Source organism: Caretta caretta, chromosome 1 (genome assembly GCF_965140235.1).
Source record: "Caretta caretta isolate rCarCar2 chromosome 1, rCarCar1.hap1, whole genome shotgun sequence".
Classification (NCBI taxonomy): domain Eukaryota; kingdom Metazoa; phylum Chordata; order Testudines; family Cheloniidae; genus Caretta; species Caretta caretta.
In genome coordinates this window covers 113,910,220-113,938,140 of record NC_134206.1, presented here as the reverse complement: position 1 = coordinate 113,938,140, position 27,921 = coordinate 113,910,220, and the positions used below count along the sequence as shown (strand labels likewise).

Genomic DNA, 27,921 nt, shown 5'->3' with positions numbered 1-27,921 from the left:
GATGAGGTGCTTTTCAGAAATTTCCTTGCTCTGCAAGGGACCATTCTACTTAAGCCATGGCTATTCATATTGAAGGTAATTCCAGGGTCCCCGGAATACCAAGAATCCTGGCTTTCCTATTTGTTATACTAGTACTACAAAGACTTCCATATCTTCGTGTTTAGATGATTGAATTTAAGAATTCTTTGGTCTGACTGCCTCACAAAGGGTGGCATGAAAAAGACTTGAAAACATGTGGGGTAAATCCTGGCCCAGTTGATGTCTGGAGTTTTTCCATGGACTTCATTGGGGCCTGGATTTCACCCATAATCTTTAATCTTTGACATGTTGGATTAATGACCTGATGAGACATGCTTGCTACTAAACAATCTTAATTCACTGCACTACTCATATTTAAAATAATTCTGCATGAATGTTTTGCTTTACAGGTCACATGCTGCTAAACTTAAGCCATGGCAAGCAAGACTTCTATAAAGAGATTGTGGAGTCTTTTGCAAATGAAAGTGGGCAATCTACTTTATGTGATGCACTCTTTGAGAATGGAGCTCCTAGAGAGAGAACTTTCATTAGCACTGATAATATCAGAAGTGTCTGTATACAGGGACCAAACCATGTGGATCTAGCCAGATATGATATTGGTAAGAAGCATCACTTAAGAACACTTTACACTTGCTTTCTATATCTTAGTGTTAGGTTTCTTCTGATTTGAAGAAAAATCCTGCAAATAATACAGACTGCAACCAAGGATAAATGGCCTTTATACAAATAGCAACTTTGTCAATCTACAACATGGTTATAACAGACTTTATCAAATATGAAAACAGATGCCTCAGGCAAGTAACCCATTTCTCTCAGAAATGCCTGAGGGGAAATATATTAGCCTTGGAGTATCTGTAGAAGATCATTAAACCTGGCTGAGACACAAAAAAGAGAGGAAGTTCATTCAAGAGCCATAACTCTTTGAAGAGGATAATCTATTAGCAACCCCTTTGTTAAAATAAAGGACTGCTAACTCAGGAGCTTCTGATGATGGAAATGTATGCAGTATTACAGAGATGACACCTAGACCTAGAGGAAAGGTATTTCTTAGGCCAGTGAGTTTGCAGTTCTAAATACAGTTCTCTAGCATCCCTACTTTAATCTTAACAGTGCGTTGTGCAGACTTACTGGCCTGTTCTGGCTGGGTGGTCAGTTTGAAATGGTAGTTACTTTGGAGAGTTGGTCAAGCAGCTGTATTCTGGGAGAATAAGTACTTACACAAATCTTGTTTCAAAAAGGGAACTGAAGAAATAAAAAGCTGACCTAAATGGATATTTTTTTAATTGTTTGCTTCTAAATTAAAAACGTTCAGTTAAGATAGCACTGTTAGCTACAAACTAACACTTCTGCTTGTGGAGTCTGTCCAGCTTCAGAAAACTTGGTGTTTTAGGTAAATCCTTTATACCTGTCTGTGTTCAAGCACTATCTTAATTTTTTTTAAACAATTCAGACCCTTGATTAAACTGCTTTGGCAGCTTCCAACTAGCTCACATTTTGTCTATTTATGAAATGTGTAATGTTCAAGAAAGCTTGCAGCTGTTGGTCTTAAATTATAAACTTATTTGCCCCAGTATAAACATACATTATTCACCTGATAGCTAAAATAAACAAACTTGCTCTTTTTACATATTTTATACAGTGAAAAAAGTGGAGATTGGGAATGAGGGGTGGTTAAAATGAAATAAATGTTGGGATACTGCCAAGTGACTATTGTTAAGGCTGATGCAGCATGTACACTTGTGATGCCTGAGGTGATGTCTGAAACGCTATCTAATTCTATAATATCAGAACTTTTACAGCAAAATCATGGAGGTAATAAGACTTCATTTGCAGTGAAGTTTAGAGTTTTCATGCTCTGTCACCTGCTCATGGTCCCCCTCTGCCAAACTTACCTACCTCAAAGCACAGGTAATTATTTGAGTGCTTAGAAATGCAAACATAGACAAAAACGTTTAAGATGCTGATTAGTGAGCCGAGGTGGGTAAGATAATATATTTTATTGGACCAACTTCTGTTGGTGAGAGACGAGCTTACTTAGAGCTCTGCTTCAGGTCTGAGAAATGTACTCTGAGTGAATGTCTATGCTGCCATTAAAAACCCATGACATGACTCGGGCTTGTGGGGCTCAGGCTAAGGTGCTGTTTCACTTCAGTGCAGACTTTCAGTTTTAGGCTGGAGCCCAAGCTCTGGGATCCTTCCACCTTGCAGGATCCTAGAGCCCAGGTTCCAGCCCATGCCTGGGAATCTACACTGCAGTGAAACAGCTTTGCAGCCTGAGCCCTGCAAGCCCAAGTGAGGTGGCACAGGCCAGCCACTTGTGTTTAATTGCAGTGCAGACTTACCCACAGTGTCACACTAAATACAAGGTGGAACATATTGTTTAACATAAGTAGTTAACGCCTTTCAAGGTGAAGTGGCCTGTTAACTCCCCTCCAGTTGCAGGGTGTGGGGGAGCAGCCTGGGGGGTTGTTAGTGGGTTATAGATTTCTGTAATAAAGTGAGCGTGTCTGTTCAGTCTGTTTTTAGTGTCTACAAAGTTATGAATTTACACTCCCAGTCTCGTCTTTTGAAAGTGTTGTGCGTGTTTCCTTTGCAGATGGGGATTGATGGGTCAGATATAGAGTGATTGCTTTATGAAAAGCATTCACCCATCCTGTAACCCACGAACAACGTGCAGCAGCGTCCCCCTCCTTTCTTTCTCCCCTGTGACTGGAGGGATATTAATTGGCCACTTTACCTTAATGGTCCCTGGAAATATGTTAACTACTTATGCTAAGCAATCTGTTCCACCTTGTATTTAGCTGTAATGCTCTGAGTACATTTCCCAGATCTGAAGAACTCCATGTGAGCTCGAAAGCTTGTGTGTCTCACTAACAGAAGTTGGTCCAATAAAATATTACTTCACTTACCTTGTCTCTCTAATAATTTGGGACCGACATGGCTACAACAATACTGCATACATAAGATGGTGATGGCATCTTTATATTTAAAATAAAATTATCCTCCAGGGATAGCATATGGGATCTCTTTGCTTCTGAGGAATGGACTTGGGGGCCTAAACAATTGATATTTTTTTTAGTCATAGAAAGAGAAGTAGATTCAAAGGCAGGAAACCAAAATGTTTGGCTGGATTATCATTTTTTAAACATTTCATGACTTAAGAATTTTTTAAATGGAATAAGATGCAGCTTTGATCAGTTTACTGTTTGCATAGATGCTGCTGATACAGATCTTAGAAGTAAACAATCATTTGTTTCTGTTTAGGCGCAATTAGAGTGCACAATGGTTGTCTCCAGCACCTTACGTGGCTTGGTTTACAGTGGAACTCCATGTCAGTCTTACCTGCAATACGCAAGTGGTTAAAACAACTTTTTCACTTGCCCCAGGAAACATCAAGACTTGAGACCAATGCTCCTGAAACAATCTGTATATTGGACCTCGAAGTAAGGAAACCGTTTAAGCACTGAAATTTACTATGCTATGGAGATTTGCACAGTATAACATGTATTTATTTTATGAAAACAGGTATTTCTTCTTGGAGTGATATTTACTAGCCACTTACAATTACAAGAGACATTTAATACTCACTACAGTTCACATCAACCTCAATTTTTACCACTACCAGTGAGCAAACAGCTCTGTAGTGAAAGGCAGAGATCCTGGTGGGATGCTGTTTATAACCTTATTCACAAAAAAACAATGTAAGTGGGTTTTTTGTTTGTTTTTACATTTTTACTAAATCTAAGTCACTTCCAGCATGAGAATCTTAGCACTATTAATCAGGTGATTGTAGATTCTTGTGGCATGTACTTTATTTCAACACCTTCAATCTTAGACACTCAAATTTTGATTGTAAAAATTTGAGAGTTTTGAAAGAGACTTCTATGGTATCTCTATACTTCAAGTGAAGGTGTCAGCTAGCTCAAATACAAGTCCATGCCACCACCTCTTCACTATTGTTGTTACATGTGATTAAAGCTACTACAGTATACCTACCTGTGCTACAATCACAGCTGTAGTTGCAATGGCAACATACCTTTAGAAATGGATTGGTGTATGTAAAGGAATTCACTCAGTGCAGGAGCATCTCCTTGTGGCTGGGTGTGACATAGCAGCTGACTCCCTGAGGTGACCCCTGCCTATTGTCACTTCAGTGGTCTCTCTTCCTGCAACTTGGCCCTTCAACCAGGTTACATTTTAGTCTGCCCCTTCCTGTGTAAGAGTCCAGTTACCTTATAGCAGATCTTCCATCTGTTGCTGGGCTCTGTTGTTCTTACACCACTTACCTCAGGAGGTTTCACTTCACCTTCCTCGGTGGCTGGTAGGGAAACCCAGGCCCATCCTCTACTCTGGGTTCCAGCCTACAGACCCTGTAGCTGGCAGCCAAGGTCTACTCCCTCAGACTCCTTCCTGCCTCCCTGGACTGCTTCCTAAATCTTCTGTTCCCCAGACAGTGCTTGCAGACTCTTTCCCTGCAGCCCTTTTCTGCTGCAAACTTACTGGCTTTATAATTACCACCCAGTCCCTCTCCTGTAGGGCTTCATTATCAATTATACCTGGCTTTCTCTCAGGTGCTGCCAGTATGTTAATTGGCCTCACAAGCCTATCTAAATCCTTCAGGGCCTGTGTGGGGTATACACAGTGATCAATGTAGTTCTGTAGAGATATGGCAAATGGGAGGCAAAAAAGGGACTAAAACCAATAATTTGCATAATACTAATAACTTCTTTGCATTATTATAATGGATTGACAAGCAAAAATTTCCCATAAAACAGAGCAGGCTAATTAGGCAATGTGTCTTCGTTACTTTTCAGACCAGGAACAGCAGCAAAATTAAGGCTTCTAGTCCAGCATGAAATAAACACTCTGAGAGCACTGGGGAAACACGGACTTCAACCTGCCCTAATTGTTCACTGGGCAAAATGTCTTCATAAAACAGTAAGTTTGGCAAAAAATATTTTTACGTTTATTATAACTTTATAACTTAATCTTTCTATAACTTACGTATTTCTGTTTGCAGTGTTGTAAAATATTTTTATCATTCTTGGCACAATTTAGCAGTTAGTAGAAATAAACTGAAAATGTAGTAAATGTTCACTTGATCATGTTATGCCAAACAAAATAACTTTTTGCATTTCTTTTCCCAATAGTCATTTGGTACCCTTCTTTTGATATCTCACTTTTTTTCTAGCTGCATGTGTTGCTTGCATTATGTAGGCTTGTACAGAGACTGGATGAGGCTCACCTGAGGAGTCAGAGGTGCCAAAGGCAATACTAGAGCTTTTGAAGACTGTCTGTAGTTGAAGCAAGTTAACAGTTTGAATAATATCTAATGGTAACTGAAATTCCTTAAAATAAACACACTTCTATTCTGCTTCCTTCACAGGGCAGTAGTCTAAACTCTTTCTATGACCAAAGGGAATACATTGGACGAAGTGTTTATTATTGGAAAAAAGTTTTGCCTATGCTGGAAATAATCAAAAAGAAGAAAAGTGTTCCTGAACCTATTGATCCTTTGTTCAAACACTTCCATAGTTCAGATATTCAGGTACTAACATAACTAGCTGGATTAGATTGAGGGGCTGGAAGCAACCTGAAACCTACTCTGTTGTAGAGCTGTGTAAATAAATGTTTTGAGAGGGGGAGAGTTGATTCACTGGCAGTTCTCAAATCTTGTTTTGTGTCCATCTGAAACACAATTTTTTGTAAACTAAAGTTGGAAGAGACTTCATTTTGGGTCAGCCAAAATGTTTTGTTTTGATTTTGGGCACTATTAACTTTTTTTAAATAAAAGCAAATGAAATTTTACGCTAGATTCACAAAACTCCAGAGGAAGTAGTACTGGTGGCCACATTTACCCAGTAGCCTAATGGTTAGGGTACTCACCTGGGATGTGGGAGAGTCAGATTTGAATCACCTCCCCAGAGTACAGAGTAGGTGAAGTGAGCTGTAGCTCACGAAAACTTATGCTCGAATAAATGTTAGTCTCTAAGGTGCCACAAGTACTCCTTTTCTCCCCAGTATAGGGATTGGAACCCTTGTGTTCTCCCTCTTTGGTGAGTGCCCTAACCATTAGGGCATAGAGTCATTCTCAGTGTGTCTCTGGCTTAGTGAATATTGATTTATACTAAGTATAACAGCTCCAACAGGGATCTGGGTCTCCCACATCCCAGGTGAGTACCCTAACCCCTGTGCTGTTGAGTAAAAGGGGTTTTGTGACTCTAGCTTGACACTTCCAAAACTATGCAGTGTAGCTGAAGCCAGTTGGGTCCCAGGATATTAGAGAGGGTGGGTGAGATAATGTCTTTTATTGGACCAAGTTCTGTTGGTGAGAGATACAAGCTTTCGAGTTCACCCAGAGTTCTTCAAGAACTGTGTAAGCTCCAAAGCTTGTCTCTCTCAGCAACAGAACTTGGTCCAATAAAAGATATTACCTCCCCCACTTCCAAAACTGTTTTTTGACTGAAACAATTAGCTGAAATAGACACAAATTCATAAAATGTTTCCCTCAACTTGAATCTGCATTTTTCAGCTAAAAAAAAGTTTTGATTGAAAAACTTGACCCAGCTTTACTCTAGTGCTTCAAATAAGTGCAGAGTTCTGATTTCTGGTATGGTTTTGTACATTTTAGTGGCTCAGTTACTGCCCTAATTTCTTAGCAGCTTTAATAACCTTGCCAGAAATTCTTCCTAACGCCTGGTTTAAGCTTGGACTTCTGATGTCAAGCTGTTGCTCATTGTCTTGCGTACATAAACTGTGCTATTAGAGTAGTACCTTCCTTTCTTTATTTTTGAAAAATTGGATTTTTGTGCCTTTATACTCTGTCCTCTGTTGTGATAAGTAAAATAATTTGATCCTACGTGTTGCATGAGTAGGGCCCTACCAAATTCACGGCCATGAAAAACTCATCCTGGACCACGAAATCTGATTTTTTTGTGTGTGTTTCTACCCTATACTCTACAGATTTCATAAGGGAGACCAGCATTTCTCAAATTGGGGGTCCTGACCCAAAAGGGAGTTGCAGGGAGGGAGGCATCACGAGGTTATATTAGGGGGTTTGCAGTATTACCAGCCTTACTTCTTCCCTGCCTTCAGAGCTGGGTGGCCAGAGATCGGCAGCTGTTGGTCGGGCACCCAGCTGTGAAGGTGGACCTCTGCCAACAGCAGTGCAGAAATAAGGGTAGCAGTACCGCAGCCCTCCCTACAATAACCTGGCGACCCTCTTTTTGGGTCAGGACCCCTACAGTTACAATACTGTGAAATGTCAAGACTTAAATAACTGAAATCATGAAATTTATGATTTTGAAAATCCTATGACCATGAAATAGACCAAAATGGACCATGAATTTGGTAGGGCCCTATGCATAAGGTATAATCTATATAATCCATGACTTCTTTTGTTTTTGTTTGGATTCTAGTTTAAATCTGTTTTTCTACTGAAAAGCCCAGAGCTTACAGCAGTCTACTTAGTCTTCCAAAGGCTTTGTAAAAAGAAATAATTACATCACTGTTCTTATTAGAGACCTTTAAGCTTTAGGAAAAAGTAGTAGATAGATGTACTTTAAGAATTTATGCTGCTGCCCATCATTGTAGTATGAGTGCTGAATCCTCACTGTTTGCCCATGTTTATAATTTCTCATTACTCTAGATTTTGTTCCATATAACTGTATTAGTAGGCTTTTTCCTTCTTTCTTTCCTTATTTTCTTGTCTTCCATTTCTGTACTGTATTGTGTTGGATGAGATAAGGCTCTTAAATACATTGTTGCTTGAATTTTGTGGCATACAGAGTTCAGTCAACTCTTTGCAAGGAATAGTCTTGATTCTCCCCTTTCTACAGCATGTAACTTCATGTGAACCTAGTTGCATCAATTACAAGTGTCAGCAATTCAACACTTGGGCCAAATTCTCTGCTAGTAAAACTCTGAGATGTGAAGTCAGTTTGCCAGAGGTTAAACTATTGCCTTAAAACAGTTTAGGGCATTGACTCTCTTACAGTCAGGTGTAGATGCCATGATATGAGAACCTGAATAGAACCTAGGTGTGGGAGGAAAACCCTTTTGATTCAGTTTAAGATGTGCCCAACATCTGTGCAGTCAACAGTGATTCTGGGATAAAGGCTTATTTTTATTCAAAATTGTCTACATGAGTGTCAAGGATTAGTTAAGTATATTGTATTTACAAAAATACAAAATATTTATAAAAAATATGGATGAGTGTTTGGGGCACATGAAGCATACTTTTGGATCTTTTTTTTTTTTGTGTGCGCACCAAGTATATAAGAATTCTTCCTTATGGAGATTAGGGAAGGAAGTAGAAGGCATCTGACTTTTTTTTTTTCTGGGAAAGAAAGATAAGAAGAATAGTAATAGGCCAACATGATCTCATCAGGAGCTTTTTAATGACCTGAAAATCAAAAACTAATCCTACAGAAACATGGGAACATGTACAAATCAAAGGATGAGCTCAAAAAAATAGCATAAACATGTAGGGGAAAAAATCAGGCCAAGGCACAAGTGAGTTACACTTAGCAAGAGACATAAGGCAATAAGAGGTTCTATAAATGAATTAGGAGCGAAAGAAAGATGAAGGAAAGTGTAGGTCTGCCACTTAGCTGTGACGCGGGGCTAATAAGGGATGACATCAAGAGAGCTGAAATGTTTAAAGCGTTCTTTGCTTCAGTCTTCACTAAAAATGTTAATTGTAACCAGTTAATTGACACAATTAATATTAACAAGGGGGAAGGAACATATTCCAGAACAGGAAAAAACAGGTTAAAGAATATTTAGGTAAGTTAAGTGTATTCAAATCATAAGAGCCTAATGAAATTCATCGTAGGGTACTTAAGAAACAAGCTGAAGCAATCTTGGAACAGGTAGTAATTATCGTTGAGAACTCATGGAGGACAGGTGAGGTCCCTAAGGACTGGAGAAGGGCAAATCTAGTACCTATCTTTAAAAGGGAGAATAAAGAGGACCCAGGGAATTATAGACCAATTAGCCAAACTTCAGTACCTGGAAAGATTCTGGAACAAATTCTTAAACAATCAGTTTGCAATCCCCTAGATGATGATAGGACAATAAGAAATACTCAACATGGGTTTGGCAAGAACAAATCCTCCCAGACCAACATAACTACTTTGATAGCGTTACTGGTCTAGTGGATAGCAGGGAAGCAGTAGATATGATACATCTTGATTTTTTTTTTGTAAGGTTTCTGACACCATCCCACGTGACATTTTCATAAGCAAACTAGGGAAATGTGGTTTAGATTAAATTAGTATAAGATGAGTGCACAACTGGTTGAAAGGCTACTCAGAATGGTATCAATGATTCACTGACAAACTAAGAGGGTGTGTCGAGTGGGATCTCAGGGGTCTGTCCTGGTTCTGACACTAGTCACTAGTTTCATTAATGATTTGGTTAATGGAGTGGAAGAGTACGCTTATAAAACTTGCAAATGACACCAAGCTGTGAGAGGTTGCTAGCACATTGGAGGACAGGATCAGAATTTGAAAGGTCTTGGACAAAGTGGAGAATTGGTCTGAATTCAACAAGATGAAATTCAATAAAGATAAGTGCAAAGTACTTCACTTAAAAAGGAAAAATGAAATGCCCAAATACAAAATTGAGAATAACTGGGCAGTATTACTGCTGGAAGGAAGCTGGAGGTTATAGTGGGTCACAAATTTAATATGGGCCAGCAATGTGATATAGTTGCATAAAAAGCTAATATTGTTCTGGGATGTATTAACAGTAGTGTACATAAGATATGGAAGGTAATTGTCCTGCTCTGTGTGGCACCAGTGAGGCCTCAACTGGAATACTGTGTCCAGTTCTGAGCGCCATGCTTTAGGAAGGGTCATGGACAAATTGGAGAGAGTCCAGAGGACAGCAACAAAAATTACAAAGATTTAGAAAATCTGAGCTGTGAGGATAGGTTTAAAAGAAACAAAGCAAGCTGAGTATGTGTAGTATAAAGAAAAAAAGACCAGGGAGCAAATGGGAACCTAAGTCTTCACATATATTAAGGGCTGTTAAAGAGGACTGATCAATTGTTCTCCATGTCTATTGAAGGTAAGACAAGTCGTAATGAGTTTAATCTACAGCAAGGAAGATTAAGGTTAAATATTAGGGAAAACTTTCTAGTTGGCTTCCAAGGGAGATTGTGGGATCACCATCATTGGAGGTTTTTAAGAACTGGTTAGACAAACACCTGTCAAGAATGGTTTAAGTTTACTTGGTCCTGCCTCAGCAAGACCTCTCAGAGTGTCTTCCAGCCCTATTTTTCTCTATCTTAGTTGCCAATGCTGATGTTAAACATAAAATTCTGTTCTGACTACCAGGCTAGTTTGAGATATGGTAGAGTAGAAAATGAGACTGTTCAGACTTTTTTTCGACACTATTCTGGATTTTGCGTAGCTTTTTCTGGAGAGACTGGTAAAGTTGAAGGGACTAACACAGTGAAGATGTTTGTATTTGCATATTAAATTGAAGACTTTTTTGTGTGATGTAGTTGTTTAGGGTCTCATGCAGTACAGTTCAGGGCCCTGGGTAAGTAGTTAGATATTGAAGTAACAAATGATATAGAATGTGATGACATCTTGGTTGGAAACCGCTGGAATTGAGAACACTTTTGGAGGAAGGGTTTTGACTGAGTAAGAATTAAACTGCTTTGTGTGAATGCACATTTTCATAAAACACCTACCAAAAAAAAGCAGATGAGAATAGAGGACTAACACAAAGATACAAAATTCAATTGAGTATGTACAAACTTGTTGTTTTTCATGACTTACTACTTATAGAACTTCATATTCATAATTAAGTTAGGTGGCATTTCAACACATCGGGGAAAAATGAGCAGAAGGATATGTCTTGTAAACTGGCCAGACAACTACTCTGTACTTGATCTCAGTATAATGGCGCACACAGGTGTGTGGTATAGCAAAAGTTGCTTTTCTCTTGGTGTTAGAACAAGATATTTGTCATTTTATTTGAAATTTTTTCAAAACGTGTAGCATGTGTAGTAATACAACTTAATGCGCTTCATCCACAGAATTCAGTGTTTTACAAAGGTAGTGTATGCTGCGTGGCCATCCCTCTGTCAGTCTCTGATGGAGGCCATGCCTCCTCACTGTTGCGTACCTGTAAAGGTGCTCAAAGAGGGGAATTAGATTCACCTAGTGCTCCGATCCTCCAGTTGGGCAGAACAGTACAGCAGTCTTTGAGCCGCAGGCCCAGTCAGGGCTGGGGAGCAAAGCAATGGGTAATCTCTGGTCTGCAATCAGGGCAGAGCAGCTAAGCAGTCTGAGTCCCAGGGTGGTGAGCACCAAGAGAGGCTATGGGGCTCAGGTGGGGGTGAGCACCAAGAGAGGCTATGGGGCTCAGGTGGGGTTGTGTGAGATGCGCAGGCCTCCTGGCATGAGGAGGGAGAGTACTGCCACCCCAGGGATGGGGTGGCAGGGGGGACGCAGGCCTGCCCAACTCTACCACGTCCCAGCCCAGGACCCTAATAGTGGCGGAGTGGTCTGCCACTGGGTCAGCGGGGATCTGCCCACAACACAGTGACTCTGTATCAGGCCAGCTCCCAACCAGACTGTTGCCCGGTTTCTCTGGGCTGCTTCCTACTTTCCCCCTCGGGTGTACTTGCATCTGTCATCTTGGGGAGCTCTGGCCAGTCTGCAGGCGTCAACCCCAGCAGCTCCCCAGCGTCTCGGTCTGCCGGCAGCCCCGGGGAGATCCAGCCAGTCCTCAGGAGGCAGCTCCTCTGCAGGCTCCAGCAGCTGGCGGGATGCGTCTGTCTCTTGTGGTGGCTCCACCACAACTAAGCTGCAGGTACTTCCCTTTCCTATCCCACCCTTCCACTTCCGGCGGAACAGACATGACTCTTCTGGTTCAGCCCACCAGGGAGCATGTTGTAGTCCCTCCCTGTCATTCTCTGAGGGAAGCCACACCACCTTGCTAAAGGTAGATAAATGCTTTTTTCCCTATTTTACAGATAAGGAGACTGAAGCATGTAGTCTCGTCACTTACGGAGCTGGAAATAAAGTACAGATCTCTTGGCTACTACTCTAGTTGCTTTTTAACTCTGTACCTCTTTTGGATCACAGTGCTTCTCATTTCTGTATGCTTCATATATAGTTAAGCAGAGACATGCAGAATCTGAAATGCTGTAATGACTGAGTTCCATCATATGAACAAACAATACTGCACCTAAACTTAAGTTTACTCTGCTGTGGGCCATGTTAGCCACATAATAGTGAAAGTCAAAAATTGAGAAATATTAAGTGGTGTCTGACCAACATACAATATCCACCTCTGAAAACATGAAGGTATGTGAAGTCTGACAGAAAGGGAGTGCTGTAAAGCTGTTTAAGCCTGAACTTTAGGCTTCATTTTAAAGGGACATCAGCTTGAAATCTAGTCTTTCAAAGTTAAAGTTGGTTTCAGGTACTACTCGTCCCTTAGTCCCCTTGTCATTAGTGAATTTTCTATGTATATAAAAAATTACATACAAACTACGTTTAAGGAACATTATTTAGATTGCAAAGTTGAAAATTCAAAAGTTAAGATATGCCAGAGATGCTCTAGGCATCTCAGGTTAGACACCTAAAGTTAATGGACTCTTGACTTCAGTTTCTCTTATTTCCCCATCTGTAAAATAGGGATAAAGCCCCTTCATCACTGGGATGTGAAAATAAATTCTTTAGTGTTTGTAAAGCACTCTTATACTATGACAGGTATGGAAAAGCCCATAAAGAAATAATTCCATATTAAGTGCAGAGTTTGAGTAATGTCTAGTAAAGAAGTATACGGAAAAGCAATATGGAATAGCTGCTCGTTCATTGTGAAGTGTTCATCCTGAGCACAGAACAAGGAAGGGGTTGTGTGGAAAAAAATATTATGTGGTCATGTAAATAAAGACTGTGTCATAATTCATATGCTCGGGGGGGCTGAACTGAGGTTGCAAAGGCATTTCCTGAATTGAGTGCCTAAATTTGCAACCTTAATGTTCTTTTAATGTAGTGGGGGGGGGGGGGGGGAGTGTGCGTAATTTCCAAACTTTTAAAAAGGCAAACTGCAAGGTAAATTCTGCTTAGCTCGTGTGGCACTGGACTTCAGCTTGTTCAGTACAGGTGGAATTGTCAAGAAATGCTGCAGCAAAGTTGCAGCAAGTCTCCATTGAGCACATTCAAACTACTGTTTTTAATGGCTTGTAATTTGGCCAAATTTGGGCAGTTTTTCACCGGTATCTTAAAAAAGCACATCTCTGATACACAGGCCAGCCCTCTGCCAAATTTCAAGTTCCTGCTCAAAAGTATGGAGGAACTAGAACTGTTGGATGAAAAAGTTGTAAGGAATTCTTTATCATGGGCAAAACAATGCATGTTTCCTAACCTTGTTCTTGGAAATGGCTAGACCATTTTTGTTGAAAAATTTTCCAAAAAATTCCACCTGAGGCAGGCAGGCAGCATGTAAAATTTCAGCCTCAACAATTAGTTTGGCAAAATTTATAAGCAACTGAAAATAGGATCTTATGGTTTCCTGACATTCCCCACAGTTATAGGTGGTGCTAACAGCTCCCCCTATAATTTTTATCCCCAAATTCATACAGAAACTGAGTACTCAAATTGCTGTCAGCTGCACAAAGTAAACAATTTTTCTTTCAGTTTCAGTAATCTTAAATGTTAACAGTCCAATAGACAGCTTAAAAGTTCAGGTGTTTTTAAAGTTGATAACATCTTTTCAAAATGTTACACAGTGGGGACGATTCCATTGGATGTCTATTCTGAACTTTTTTTCAGGCTAATTTCATGTGACTCAAATGTTTTTTGTTCTTGTATTCCCTGAGCAGCAATAAATGTGTTTAGAAATATTACTGTGACTATCAAATTGCTCTCAAAAATACAAAAAGGACACATTGGCATCTGAGCTTTTAAAGTAGGGGGAAATAAACTTCCAATAGGAATGCTTTTTTTAAAGCACTTCCAAGAGCGTGAGGTTAAATGTACTTTTGTATCAAGCAGTTGCCTAGAGGATGTAATATTTACTTTAAATTTTTGACAAAACTTCTCTTTGTAGGTTTCTCAGGTTGCAGAATATGAAGAGGAGGCATATATAGCATTTGCTATGTTGGATGCAGTTGACGGAAAAACTGAGGATGCTTTGCTAGCACTTGAAGCTATTAAAAACGTTGTTTCATATTGGAATCTTGCACTAGTAAGTGTAACTCTTTTATTTTAATTTTTATGTTCTTAATACTGCATGGTAAAAATCACTACTTTGTTGGCTAGATTTTCCAGAGAAAGGCTGAAGAGATTGAGAATGATGCACTCTCACCACAAGAACAAGAAGAGTGCAAAAGTCACCTGCAAAAGAGCAGAGACTATCTATTAAAGATCATTGATGAAAGTTTTACAGACACTTCAGTAATTGAGAAGGTATGTAATTTGGTTTGCTTTGTAGTTTTACTGATGGAATCCTTTGCATCAGCAGGAAATCTCATCTTTTAAATTATCCTTTCAAAATTTGATAGGGCATTAACACTTTCTTCAGTGAAGTGTTTTGCTTTACAAACCAAATTCAGTGTTCAAGAATGAGCTATGCATTTAAAAGGACTCTGTGTAGTTTGTTCCTAAAATGCAGGCGGCAACAGTTCTTTTCTATTTTGGAAATATTTTGTTATGCACATTTTTTAAAAAGCTTTATTTAAAAAAATTTGTGAATCAATACTGTAGCCAAGATTCTGAAATTGAACGAAAATAAAAGGAACTTTTTATTTTTGGACAAATATTAGGCCAAGGTTAGAATGGAGATTAAATATTTGACTGCATTTAACTCTATATCTTTGACTTAATCCTAATCATTCATTGCTTACAAATACTCAAGTGGGGCTGATGAATCAGGAAAAGACACATTTTATATACTACTTCTGGTTAGACGAGTCTTACTACTGAAGTTCATGCAGAATTATATCATTTCATATTTTTGTCCTATGTATAGTGGTGATGTACATGCAGAGTGGGCATTGAGTTTTGGAAGAGACAATTAGTCATAATATGTCATGTAAACAGTAGTAGTTGACAATGTCAAAAGTCATGGGAAACTGACGAGAAAGATTAGTATATTAAAAGCTAGAAAGTTCAGGTTTTGCATTAGTAAAAATATTGTTTGGAATCTATTTGTTCAGCTAGAGGAATAGTCATCTTGAAATGTGGTATTTTTACATGAAATTCTATTTGCTAATAGTGCTTTATTACTCCAATTGCACTTGAACTCAAAAAGAGAATATATCCCTAAACCTCTTTGTGCACTGCAATTCTCTCCCAGTTACCAGTGTCAATAGAAACTGTTAAGGAGATGCTGGAAACAGTAATTCAAGAACTTGGGGATTATGGTGAAGAAGGAAGTCCTGGTTTCAAGAATGGCCTATCCCGAACTGTAGATTCAGAATTTAAACATTCCACTCCATCACCAACAAAATTTTCTTTATCACCAAGTAAAAGCTACAAGGTATATCAAATAACACACACAATTCTTCTGAAATGTATTGTTTTTAATTAATGTGATAAGATTCAATTATTGTTCTTTCAGTTCTCTCCCAAAACTCCCCCTCGTTGGGCAGAGGATCAGAAATCTTTACTTCAGATGATCTGTCAGCAAGTAGAAGCCATTAAGGTAGGTAAATACTAATTGAGTTAATGTATCAACAAATATGTAGTGATGAGTATTTTTAACACTGTATTGGTACTAAAGTTAACATTAGATTATAAAGCTCAAACCGTTAATTTAAGTTAAACTTCCAGTGTGTGATGAGATTTCCGGTTATATCAATGGAATTAAAGTGATTAAATCTCTGCATAATTTGAAGAGTATGGGTGCAAGTGTCACTGTATAGAAATTTAATTTCAGAATCTATGAAATTAGTGCATAAGCAGATAAGGGTATCCTTCTGTGGGACCATACACTGAGCATGTGAATTCTGTTGATTAGGAGAAGACTCCTGTAGTTTCTATAATAAGACTTCTCTTTTCACACCTCTCAAGCCAAAAATTATAAGAAAAAGATGGCTTTTGCTGAATGGTTGTAGAGGCAGGACAGAAGCACTATGTAAGGTATTAGTTTCAAACGTACTTAACATTGAATGGGGTCACTAGTACTGACATCTAAAAATGGGTTTAAATTGTTCAACCTATTCTCTGTCAGATTGGTTCTTTAATCAGTTTATTTGATATTGCACTTAAGCAGTAAAGTTATGAAAGTCCAGAAGTAAAACAAGAAATTCATTTTTGTTGTCTGAAATATAGTTAATGGTGATTAAATTATCACTGACCTTTCTCCATATTTTAATAATTTTCCTAACTGCACTGCTGCTGGCCTGATAGGGAATGAATAAGAATAATTTTCCGTTTCCTATGTTAGCCTTGTAAAATTATACTTGCCAGGCAAGCAGTTGTTTGTGTGTAAAATATTTAGTTTTCATTATTATCATAAGGAAGCTTTTGGGTCTAGGTTGCTAAACTTTCATTATCCCTTTGCCAAGGCTGATATGTTTAAATTTGAAAGCACAACCTTTTATTTAATTTTTAAAAATTTAAGGTCTGCATCTTTGAGTAGAATCTATTGGTAATGATTTGGAAAGAGCTAGAATCTTTTAATAAGTAAAATACTATATTTGACTGTGTATCCATGTGATCTCACTTGAGTCTAAGTACACATGCAATATTGTAGTCTTTTGAATAGTGGTGTCCATTGGGCTGCCCCAGGGATGTCCTCATGGCCACCACCCGAAGGCAGGCAGAGTGGCTGTAACCATCCTGTTACCACTTACTGCCCATGGCAATGAGACAAAACTAGCAGTGTTCGCCCACTACCGCTTAGTGGAACCTACTCGTACTACGTTAGGGTTAATCCCACTCAAAATATTAGTCAGTAATTTATTTTTATTTTGGTTGTATCAAAACAATTTCCTCCCTGTTTTTTCCCTCCACTACTCCTGCCCCCCCGCCCATTTAATTTCTCCCGTGGTGTACAGCACCTCTATCCACAGAAAAATGATTGAAAGCCCTCGAGCTTGAATTAAACTGTCATAGGATGACAGTTTAATTCCACTCACTGGTCACAACCTGTCTGTTTTTGCCTCTGTGAGAGTCTTGCGCCAGATTGCTGCTCTGTCAGTAATTCTGAACAACAACAAGGAAGTCCAGGGATGCTTATCAGGATCTATGCTTCCTCGAACAATCTGAGGGAAGCAAGAAGAGATTTTAAAAACTGGTCCATGCCCTGCTATGTGTCAGCAAAGAACTTTGCCGTCCACTATGCAACACCTATAGTCCGTACCAGCAAATAATTCTCGGCACCATCAGACAAAGATCTGGCATCAGACCACCTCAGTACCAACTATCACCTCTGCTCCAAAAACTGATACGTCCTCACCATGATAAGGGTGGTCAGGTCATGATTCCCAGCACTGGTCCCTTCCTTCCCATAAGGAGAGGCTAACACTTCACTTTTCAGGGAACAAAACACTAATCCCATAACAGAGGCAAGTGATGCCAGCTCAGTCTGACTCAGCACCAAAGAAGTACAAGCCACATTCTGTTTCACTGACTGAAAATAGCAGTAATCATTAGACACTGGCAAAGACATTGATGCCGGCATCAACATCAGTACCAGTACTGTCATTGTAAGCCCTGCCAGTAACTGCTGATTTTATGTTAAAGGAGGTAACCATGTCACTGGCATATATTTCTGACCTCTTGGTACTAGGGGCACCTTGAGGTTTGGCTCTGCCTCTCAAGGTCTGTTTATCCCATCATTGGGACACACCTGTTCTCTATCCAGTTGGGAGCCACATTTCCTCTCACACAGGTCAGAAGACGCTCTTTATAGACCAGAGACTCACTTTAGAACTCCAGCATATCCACTTCAAACATGGCAGTTGCCTGTTCAGCCCTATCAGAACTGGCCTTACCTCATGTAATGCTCCACCTTGGTGCTACAGAGCATGCTGCGGACCACATTCAGGATCTAATCTTACTCCTATCATTTAAGAAAGCATAAGGAGTCTGGAACTCCTTCTTCGTCTATTGCCAGACCATCATTATTTTTTCCTTCCCCCTGGTCTGCAGAGAGGGGGAAAAAACAAGAGCAGCTGGCAGAGGAGGAATAGGCACTATTGCCAGCAGCACCCTTAGTCTCCCAGGGACTAGTCATCACCCTCCTGGGGAGACCGTCTATCCAGCTCCTCTACCAGCTGCTGATGACTTCAAAGCATTTTGGAAGCAACTTTCCCGCATTGCTCAGACTCTTGAGATAGAAGGAAAAACTCACAAGCTTTTTGATATTCTGCACTCATCTGCTCCAGCTATGATAACTCTGCCAGTTAATGAAGGCATCTTGAATCCAGCCAAGACACGGTGGCTGACGCCAGTTATGCTCCCTTTTGTGGCTAAGAGAGCGGGAAAGAAATATCAACCTCCCTTAGGGGTACCCCAGCAGTTTTTCTTTAATGCACATCCACATCCAACACCAGGTTTCTTCATGGTTTCTATGGTCCACTAAGAGCACCCCAAAAGATAAAAACCCTTAAAAAAAACTAGACTTATTTGGAAGAAAGGGCTATTTATCGATCTCACTGGAGCTTGGAATTGCTAATTATCAGGCTTTATTTGCAAAGTATAATGGTGTTGCTTGGGAGAGGCTATCACCCTTTATAGCTAAACTTCCACAAGACTGCCGAGAAGAGTTGAAAAGCATCATTGTTGAAGGTCAACTAGTAGCTAAAACATTGCAAAAGACCACCATGGATGTATCAGACATGATGACTAAAGCCATGCCTATTGCTGTAACCACACGCAGGGCTTCATGGCTGCAAGCCTCTGGCATGCTGAGAATATTGCAAAGTATTTGAGGGCACAGAATTACTTTGCATTAGCATGGACAACTGACTGTATGCTCTCGAAAGCTTCTAGGGCCATAATTTGTTTTCTGGGCATCTATACATCAGCCCAAAATTGTAAGCCCTTTAGATGTAAGGGCAGTCCAGGCAGACACCTGTCTACCTTCAGTAGTAGTCTTGAGTCCCTGCTGAGGAAACAGCTGAGACTACTGCTTTGGCTGTTGGTCAGTCTGCACGTACTTCCAAGCAACAGGTTTGATGATAGATTCGAGAGCCACACTCTTACACCACTCAAAAGCCTTGCCTAAGTCCCACCTTTTGGATGTTGGCTTGCTTGTTTCCATCAGGCGTGGACTGTGAAAACAGAAAAAAGTTCTGCAAGTTGATTGCCCAGGGCTATTCCATCCAATTTCAGTCCCCCTTCCCTCTCTCTCTTCAGGGACCCTTCTCATAAAAATCAGCCAAAGGAAGAGCTAGTTTATCTACTTTGCGTAGCAGCCATAGAGCAATGCTTCCCAAACAGTGAGCAATGGCTCCTTTGGGGAGCCACAAAGGGTTCATGGGGGAGCCACAAGTGTTTTTGGGGAAAAATCAATATGCCTGTTCTTTAATTGTGTGGGGGTTTTTTTTGGTGTGGTTTTTTTTTAAACTGAGGGTATTTAATCTAGGCTTAAAAACCACCTGCACTTTATCTGTGAGTCTGTCTTAGGCTGCTATTGCTGCTGGGGTTGGGAGCTTCTCTATGCCCTCTGCTCTTGCAAGGGGCCTTCAGCAGAGAGACTTCCTACTGAGGTAAGAATTCAGCAGGAAGAGTCTTGGCTGAAAGCACCCTGCTGGAGTGAAGGGCAAAGAGAGAGGATCTCAGTGCTGGCAGCAGCAGCAGGTAGGGGAAGGAAGGGACTCTGAGGGAGAGACAGATGCCTCTTACCTTTATAGTGGAACAATTTTTGCGATGTGTTAACCTTACATGTAGCAAACGTTTGACTGAAGAAGATTATTTTAATAATTTTAAATGTAAAAGGAGGAAAGTAGATATAATACTTACAGTGCTTGAATTTTTATGTCTTGATGCTAGTGTGGAAAGTCCATAGCATATTATTAGTTTTCTGGTCTTCGTAGATGAAAGCCTGAGACCAGGGAAACTACAGACATTTAGAAACCAAAGACTGAATTCATAAACGAGCAACAATTTTTTTTCTTTCAGAAACAAGAATTAGTGTCAGAAAAGTCATTTGTAAAAAAAATTATTCCTCAGAAAGCCTTAGATGCATCTTTTATTGTAGCCATGCAAATTGCAAACAAGCATACACCATCGGTGAGCCCCCATATTGAAAATATTCAGCTATATTCTGTATCTGGACTCTTGATTCCATGAAAATCCACCTTAAAGCAGCTTCCACAGGGCATCTGTCCATTCAGGTTTTTTTTGACCCCATGGTATCCAGATTTCTAAAGGGATTACCTCTGACATGGGATCTCAACATTGTCCTTATGATCCTTGCGAGCTCTCCTTTTGGCCTTTTCCTGAATGCTCTTCACACTTCCTTTTGCTCAAGCTGTTTTTAATCTGCCAGAGGGGCCAGCAAACTACATGCTCTCATGGCTGACCCTCTTTACAAAACATTCCATGGGGATAAGGTGGTATTGAGACCCTATACCAAACTTATTCCCTGTGTAGTGTTAGACTTTGGTTTGAATCAGTCTGTCATTTAACCTGTTTTTCTCACCAAAACACCGTTCCTCCTCCTAGAAAGAAGCTCCCTTTTAAAGGGCTTTTGTTATAATAGGAGAGTCTTTCAGACTTTTTATTGCCATCTCTGGTGCTTCTAGTGGTCCCAGAGAATGTCAAATGATTATGTAGTGTGTATATAATAAACCTGTTCCTCCAAATGTTAAAATACATTCCACTGGACTAAAGCACAGGGTCTAGTCCTTTGCACACTTCTGGAACATTCCCAAATCTGAAACTTGCCAGGCAGCTATATAGAGTACTTTCTTTACTTTCATTAAACATTGTCCTTGGCCTAACTGCAAGAACAGATGCCAGATTTGGTAGGGCAGTGTTAGTCATTGTTTGGCTAAAGTGGGAGCCACATGGATGACAACATCATTACTATAAGGCAAATAGAAGTTATTCTGCAATATTAGTAAATTTTCTGTGTTGGAGAGCATATTATTGGCTCCCTGTCTTTGCATCACTTCAAGATTAAAAATAATTAACTCAGCTAGTATATAACTTAAAAATATTTCAGTGTACCTGAGCATCCTCTACCAATATTTGCTAAAAAAATCAAGGGCAAGGGCAGATATCCAAGTAAAAGTTCATCCTTTAGCTCCTCTCTAAGGATGACTTTAGACAAAAGATTTGTCTCTAGCTGTTCTTGTTTCAGAACTGTTCTTTTTAGTCTACTAATGTGTTTCTTCCTGTGACTGGAAGATTTAGATATTTATATAATGTTGAATATGGCACTTGGAGTGTATTCAATTCATTTTTTGCTAGTACTTGACTTTTTTTTTTACCTATGTATTTGGTTTTGTGTACTGGCTTAGTAGTAGACTATGTTAATTCATACAAAGAAACCTCTTCAGTGTAAATTGCTGTATATGATAAACAAAAACAGCTATAGTAATCTCTTCCTTCCAAACTGAGGCTTGGGTGTCAAGGGTAAAAGTCAGCGTTTGGTAAACACCAAAGTAAAACTGAGAATTTTTAAGGCTTTGCATAGATAGTATTAACCTCAAAATAAACATCTGTTTTAATGTTCAACTACACCTGTCTTTTTAATTTTAATGTAAACTATATAAATACTGTCTCCTGATAGAATGAGATGCATGAAATGAAACTCAATAATTCCAACTCAAACTTGTCATCTCATCGGTGGCCTGCTGAAGGCTATGGCACAGATACAATGTCAGATGGCTATCAGGGAACACAAAACTTTCATGGAGCTCCACTAACAGGTAAACTGGTGTTGAGAGTTTAATTAGTTACTGTATCTTGTTTTTCAGAAGACCTTGGTCAGCCTCTAAAATTGCTATAAATTAGGCATTTAAGGTTTAAACACTGCAAATGAGCTTAAAAATACCTTTCTGTTGAAAAGTATTACCTTTTGAAGATGGTTCTCTTTTGGGTAATGGCAAAATAGAATTACACTCTTGTGTTTCTCTTTTAGTTGCTACCACTGGCCCATCAGTCTACTACAGTCAGTCGCCTGCATATAACTCTCAGTATCTTCTCAGAACAGCTGCTACCAATGTAACACCAACAAAGGTGAGGAGAGATCTGTTAATTTACTGCTTTGAACTACAGTCTTTATCAATTTTCAATTTCTATATGTGAAACTGATTCTTCCAATGAAGACTTTTAGGGATAACTTTGTGTGATATTCACACTTATGTGGATTATGCTCAATGCCCAAATGTGGATGACCTACTGAGTGAGTCCTCTCAAATTCTCGTGGTCCGGGAGGGGGTGAACCGTCAAGAGCAATCTCTTGCATTCGTATTTGAAGTATATATGCTCACTATGATATCTTCTACTGAGAAAATCTTTGACAATACCTAAGATCTATTTCTCTGTAGGATGGGAAGAAGTTTTGGGAGTAGTAGGAAGGAATAGAGAATAAACAAGCAGTATCTTCTCAAGCAGCTAGGTGTTTTTATAAAAAGCAAATCTTTGTAACTGTTCTGCTTCACTTAATATTAAGGTCTATACATTTTAAAGATAAAAACAAAAACATCAACAAACTTTTCAGGGCAGGGATTGCCTTATGTTTGTACAGGCACTACCATAGTACAAATAGAAAATAATAATCTTTCTTTTTTTAGGCTCCAGTCTATGGCATGAACAGGCTTACACCTCAACAACATATATATGCTTATCAACAGCCAATGCATACACCACCACTACAGAACACCTCTGCCTGCATATTTTCCCAAGAAATGTATGGCGCTTCTTTGCGTTTTGATTCTCCTGCTACTGGACTTCTGTCTCCACGTGGTGGTGATGAGTATTATAATTACAGTGTTCCACAAGCAAGCACAAATCCACCATTGCCTGAGCCAGGCTATTTCACAAAACCTTCAGTTGGTCCTCTGATTCCAAAGTCTGCAGAATCAAAGGTGATAGAATTTGGGAAATCAACCTTTGGGCAGCCTGTTCCAGCAGAAGGAACAAAATCCTCTTTCACAACACCTGCACAATCAACTCAACCAACCACTTTTAAATTTAACTCTAATTTCAAATCTAATGATGGAGACTTTACATTTTCATCACCTCAGATTGTAGGCCAGCCCCCCAGTGCAGCTTTTAATAGCAGTGAAAGCCTCTTGGGTCTTCTGACATCGGATAAACCTTTACAAGATGATCGATACATGGGGCAAAGAACAGTTCATGATCATACAACTGGCCAAAGAAATGCCTTCAGTTTTGGTAACAAAAATATTTCAGGCATTTCATTTACAGAAAATATGGGACAAAACCAACCTAAAACTTCAGGTTTTGGCAAGGGTGACATATTCAATTTCCAAGATCCTGGAAAACCAGTGTTTGGAACCCCAAGTTCAGATCTGGCCAATAGAAGTCATGAAACTGAGGGAGGAAGCATCCATGGTGCTGATGATGATGATGATGGTCCACACTTTGAGCCTGTAGTGCCACTCCCTGACAAGGTTGAAGTAAAGACAGGTGAGGAAGATGAAGAGGAATTCTTTTGCAACAGAGCAAAGCTATTCCGTTTTGACACAGAATCTAAAGAATGGAAAGAAAGGGGCATTGGAAATGTGAAAATACTAAGGCATAAAATATCTGGGAAGATTCGGCTGCTCATGAGGCGGGAGCAAATATTGAAAATCTGTGCAAATCACTATATAAATACAGATATGAAACTGCAACTAAATGCAGGTTCAGACAAATCATTTGTATGGCATGCTTTAGATTATGCAGATGAGTTTCCAAAACCTGAGCAGCTTGCCATTAGATTCAAAACACCTGAGGAAGCAATGCTTTTCAAGCATAAGTTTGAAGAGGTGCAGAATATTTTGAGAACCTCGGGATCAAATGTTGGTACACCAGCCATTCAGAGTGTTGGGATTACAAGAGAAATAGCAAATCAGAATAGCAAGGAGCCTTGCAAAACTACTCCTGGAACCCTGAATTTTGGATTTCAGTTTAAGAAAGAGGAGATGTGGCAGTGTAATGTCTGCTCAGTGAAAAACAGTTTAACTACTTCCCATTGTAGTGCTTGCCAGGCTCCAATCCAAAATACAAGCAGTTCTGTAAAGGGACCTGATGGCAAAAGCAGTTTTACAGTTACATCAGCTACATCTACACCAATATCCTTTTCTTTTGGTAGGGAAATCCCATCCACATGTACTACTAGTGGATCTGGGGAACAGTTTATGTTGAAGGAAGATCAGTGGGCTTGTAATGTGCATCTGGTTCGAAATGAAGCTACTGATAAGAACTGCTCAGCGTGCCAAAGTCTGAATCCAAGAAACAAGGAAATGCATGTTGTACCATTACCTGAAACTTCTGCAGCTTTCAAACCCAACACTGATACCACACACGATAAATTTGGGTCAGTTTTTGCTAAAAAAGAAGGTCACTGGGATTGCAATGTTTGCTTCGTAAGAAACGAGCCCACTACATCTAAATGTGTTGCCTGCCAGAATCCAAATAGAACTAACATGCCAGTATTTGGTCAGCAAGCTTCATTTAAAAGTGGCCAAGGAGATGTTCCAAAGACTACACACAATGATTTTGGAGCTGCATTCTCTAAAAAAGAAGGTCAGTGGGATTGCAGTGTGTGCCTAGTCAGAAATGAAGCAAGAGCTGTAAATTGTGTTGCTTGTCAGAATCCCAATTCACCAAATCAGCCTAATGTGTCTACATCTACTATTCAAGCATCTCCTACTCCTGGAGTTGGTTCTACCGCTGATGCAAGTAAACCCCAGAAAAGTGGATTTGAGGGACTCTTCGCTAGAAAGGAAGGGCAATGGGATTGCAATGTTTGCTTGGTACGAAATGAAGGCTCTTCAGTAACCTGCGCAGCTTGTCAAGCACCAAATCCAAGTAATAAGCCTGTTGCTGACGCCCCATCAACTCTTACATTTGCCCTTAAAAGCAAATTCTCTGAACCTGCTGGAGGACAACTGGGAACAGGTTTTAAGTGTGACCTTTCTGAAAAAGGTTTTAAATTTGGCCATGCAGAACAAGGAAAAGCACCTTCTTCCTTCAACTTTCAGATTCCTTCAGATACTGAAGTTAAATCTGGAAAAGAAGGATTTAGCTTTTCAATGCCTGTGCCCACAGGTGGATTTAAATTTGGCATACAGGAGCCTAGTAAAAATATCACAAAGGATGAGCCACCCAAAGAAAGTACCAATGGCTTCTTAAACAGTGGTGATGAAAAAAAGAAAAAGGAGACTCCCTCAAAGGGTGTAACTGGTATCCAGTCTCATAATGTCTCAAACAAACAGAACAGTGATTTAGTATTTGGCCAGAATAGCAGCACTTTCACTTTTGCTGACCTTGCAAAAACTACTTCTGGAGAAGAATGTCAGTTTGGTGTAAAAGATCCAAACTTCAAGGGTTTTTCAGGTGCAGGTGAAAAGTTATTTTCCTCACAGAGTTCTAAAATGGCTCACAAGGCTAATACTTCTGTTGATCTTGAGAAGGAGGATGATGCATATAAGACAGAGGACAATGATGATATCCATTTTGAACCTGTAGTCCAGATGCCTGAAAAAGTGGAATTAGTGACAGGGGAAGAGGATGAGACTGTGCTCTATTCACAAAGAATAAAACTCTTTAGGTTTGATCCAGAAACAAGTCAGTGGAAAGAACGTGGTGTTGGCAACTTGAAAATTCTTAAAAATGAAGTTAATGGCAAACTAAGAATGCTAATGCGACGTGAACAGGTACTGAAAGTATGTGCAAACCACTGGATAACAACTACCATGAACTTGAAATCTCTGTCTGGTTCAGACAAAGCATGGATGTGGCTAGCCAGTGACTTTTCTGATGGAGATGCAAAATTGGAGCAGCTGGCAGCTAAATTCAAGACGACAGAGCAGGCTGAGGAATTCAAACAGAAGTTTGAAGAGTGTCAGAGGCTGCTGTTGGATATTCCACTGCAGACCCCACATAAACTTGTGGATACTGGTAGAACAGCTCAACTCATACAGAAAGCAGAAGAAATGAAGAGTGGGTTGAAAGATCTCAAAACCTTCTTGACAGATGATAAAACTAAATTGACAGAAGAAGAGAATAAAAACTCAGCTTCAGCCTGTAGTACTTCTGATTTAATTATAAAGCCACATGCTGAAAGCACTGGGCCTACTCTGGAGTGGGATAACTATGATTTACGTGAAGAAGCATTGGATGATAGTGTAAGTAGCTCTGTGTATGCCTCACCTCTGGCAAGTAGCCCTGTGAGAAAAAACCTATTTAGATTTGGGGAATCTACAACAGGATTTAATTTTAGTTTCAAATCTGCCTTGAGCCCATCCAAGTCTCCTGCCAAACAGAATCAGAGCAGGTTGTCTGTAGGAACAGATGAAGAGTCTGATCTTACTCAGGAAGAAGAAAGAGATGGACAGTACTTTGAACCTGTGGTACCTTTACCTGACCTTGTAGAAGTGGCAAGTGGTGAAGAAAATGAGCAAGTTGTCTTCAGTCATAGAGCTAAACTCTACAGATATGATAAAGATGCCAATCAATGGAAAGAAAGAGGTATTGGGGATATAAAGATCTTGCAGAATTATGACAACAAACAAGTTCGTATTGTAATGAGACGAGACCAGGTATTAAAACTCTGTGCCAATCATAGAATAACACCAGACATGAACATGCAACAGATGAAAGGAACTGAAAGAGCCTGGGTATGGACTGCATGTGACTTTGCAGATGGGGAAAGAAAAGTAGAGCTCTTAGCTGTGCGATTTAAACTACAGGATGTTGCAGAGTCATTTAAGCAAATTTTTGATGAAGCAAAACATGCCCAAGAAAAAGACACCTTGATTACACCTCTCTCTTCACGTGCCAGTACACCAAGAGAGTCTCCATGTGGCAGAATTGCTGTAGCTGTACTGGAGGAGACCACCAGGGAGAGAACTGATCTGAACCAGGATGGTGATACCTCTGATGTGACTGTAGAGGTTTCAGAGATGTCAAGCACTTCTGAAACACCAACGAAAACAGTGGTTTCTCCTCCAAAGTTTGTATTCGGTTCAGAATCGGTCAAAAGCATTTTCAGTAGTGAAAAATCAAAGCCATTCACATTTGGAAATACTTCAGCTACAGGATCTCTATTCGGTTTCAGCTTTACCTCTCCTTCAAAAAGTAAAAGTGAAGAGGATAGTTCAGTGTCTCAAAACATAATGCAAAGAGAACTACAGCTCACAGTAACTGAGCCTCAGGAAAGCTACACTCCCAATCAGAAGCCTACAGACAGCCAGGGAGAAAATTACTTGGTTACATCAGCAGCAGGATCCTCTAATTACACATTTAAAACACTAGAAAAAGGTAAGCGTTGCCCGAATTGGCAACTATTTATACTAAGAAGAAGTTTTACTTTGAGAAGATTATTGAAAAATTTGTCATGGAAAGCAGTTAGTGCCTTTTTGTTGCAATGAAAATACTGTAAATTGTGTCCCTGGAATAAGAGTAAAGTGTTCTCTTCAGTAGTTGAATGCAAACTTCATGTTTCTTGCAAATACCTCTTTAGCTTAATCTTATGGTTTTGTCCTTCACTTACAATTGTTCTTTTTGTGCATGGTGAGGGGGCAGGGGATGTCTGAACTTTTATGCTAGGTCAGCATAACTCTGCCCATATCTAGGAATTCAGACGAGCTAGTAATTACCTATGCACTTGGGCCAAAATTTTCAAATGTAGTTGCCTAAAGTTTGGAACCGGAATCCATAAGTTGGACTTGTACCTAAGTAGGTAGTCTTGTCAGCACTTAGAATCATAGAATATCAG

At 39.7% G+C, this 27,921-nt stretch overlaps 1 protein-coding gene across 1 annotated transcript in view; it reads left to right on the top strand.

Moving 5' to 3' along the window:
- The window catches only part of LOC125639418 (E3 SUMO-protein ligase RanBP2), a 66,335-nt gene that overhangs the window by 15,856 nt on the left and 22,558 nt on the right, over positions 1-27,921 (top strand). Inside the window, exons 9-20 of the mRNA XM_048856429.2 lie at positions 429-638; positions 3,304-3,482; positions 3,565-3,740; positions 4,854-4,977; positions 5,426-5,587; positions 14,119-14,256; positions 14,331-14,477; positions 15,367-15,549; positions 15,631-15,714; positions 21,760-21,898; positions 22,111-22,208; positions 22,766-27,464. Coding sequence (XP_048712386.2) covers positions 429-638; positions 3,304-3,482; positions 3,565-3,740; positions 4,854-4,977; positions 5,426-5,587; positions 14,119-14,256; positions 14,331-14,477; positions 15,367-15,549; positions 15,631-15,714; positions 21,760-21,898; positions 22,111-22,208; positions 22,766-27,464 — 6,339 coding nt within the window. The remainder of the gene's footprint in view (positions 1-428; positions 639-3,303; positions 3,483-3,564; positions 3,741-4,853; positions 4,978-5,425; positions 5,588-14,118; positions 14,257-14,330; positions 14,478-15,366; positions 15,550-15,630; positions 15,715-21,759; positions 21,899-22,110; positions 22,209-22,765; positions 27,465-27,921) is intronic.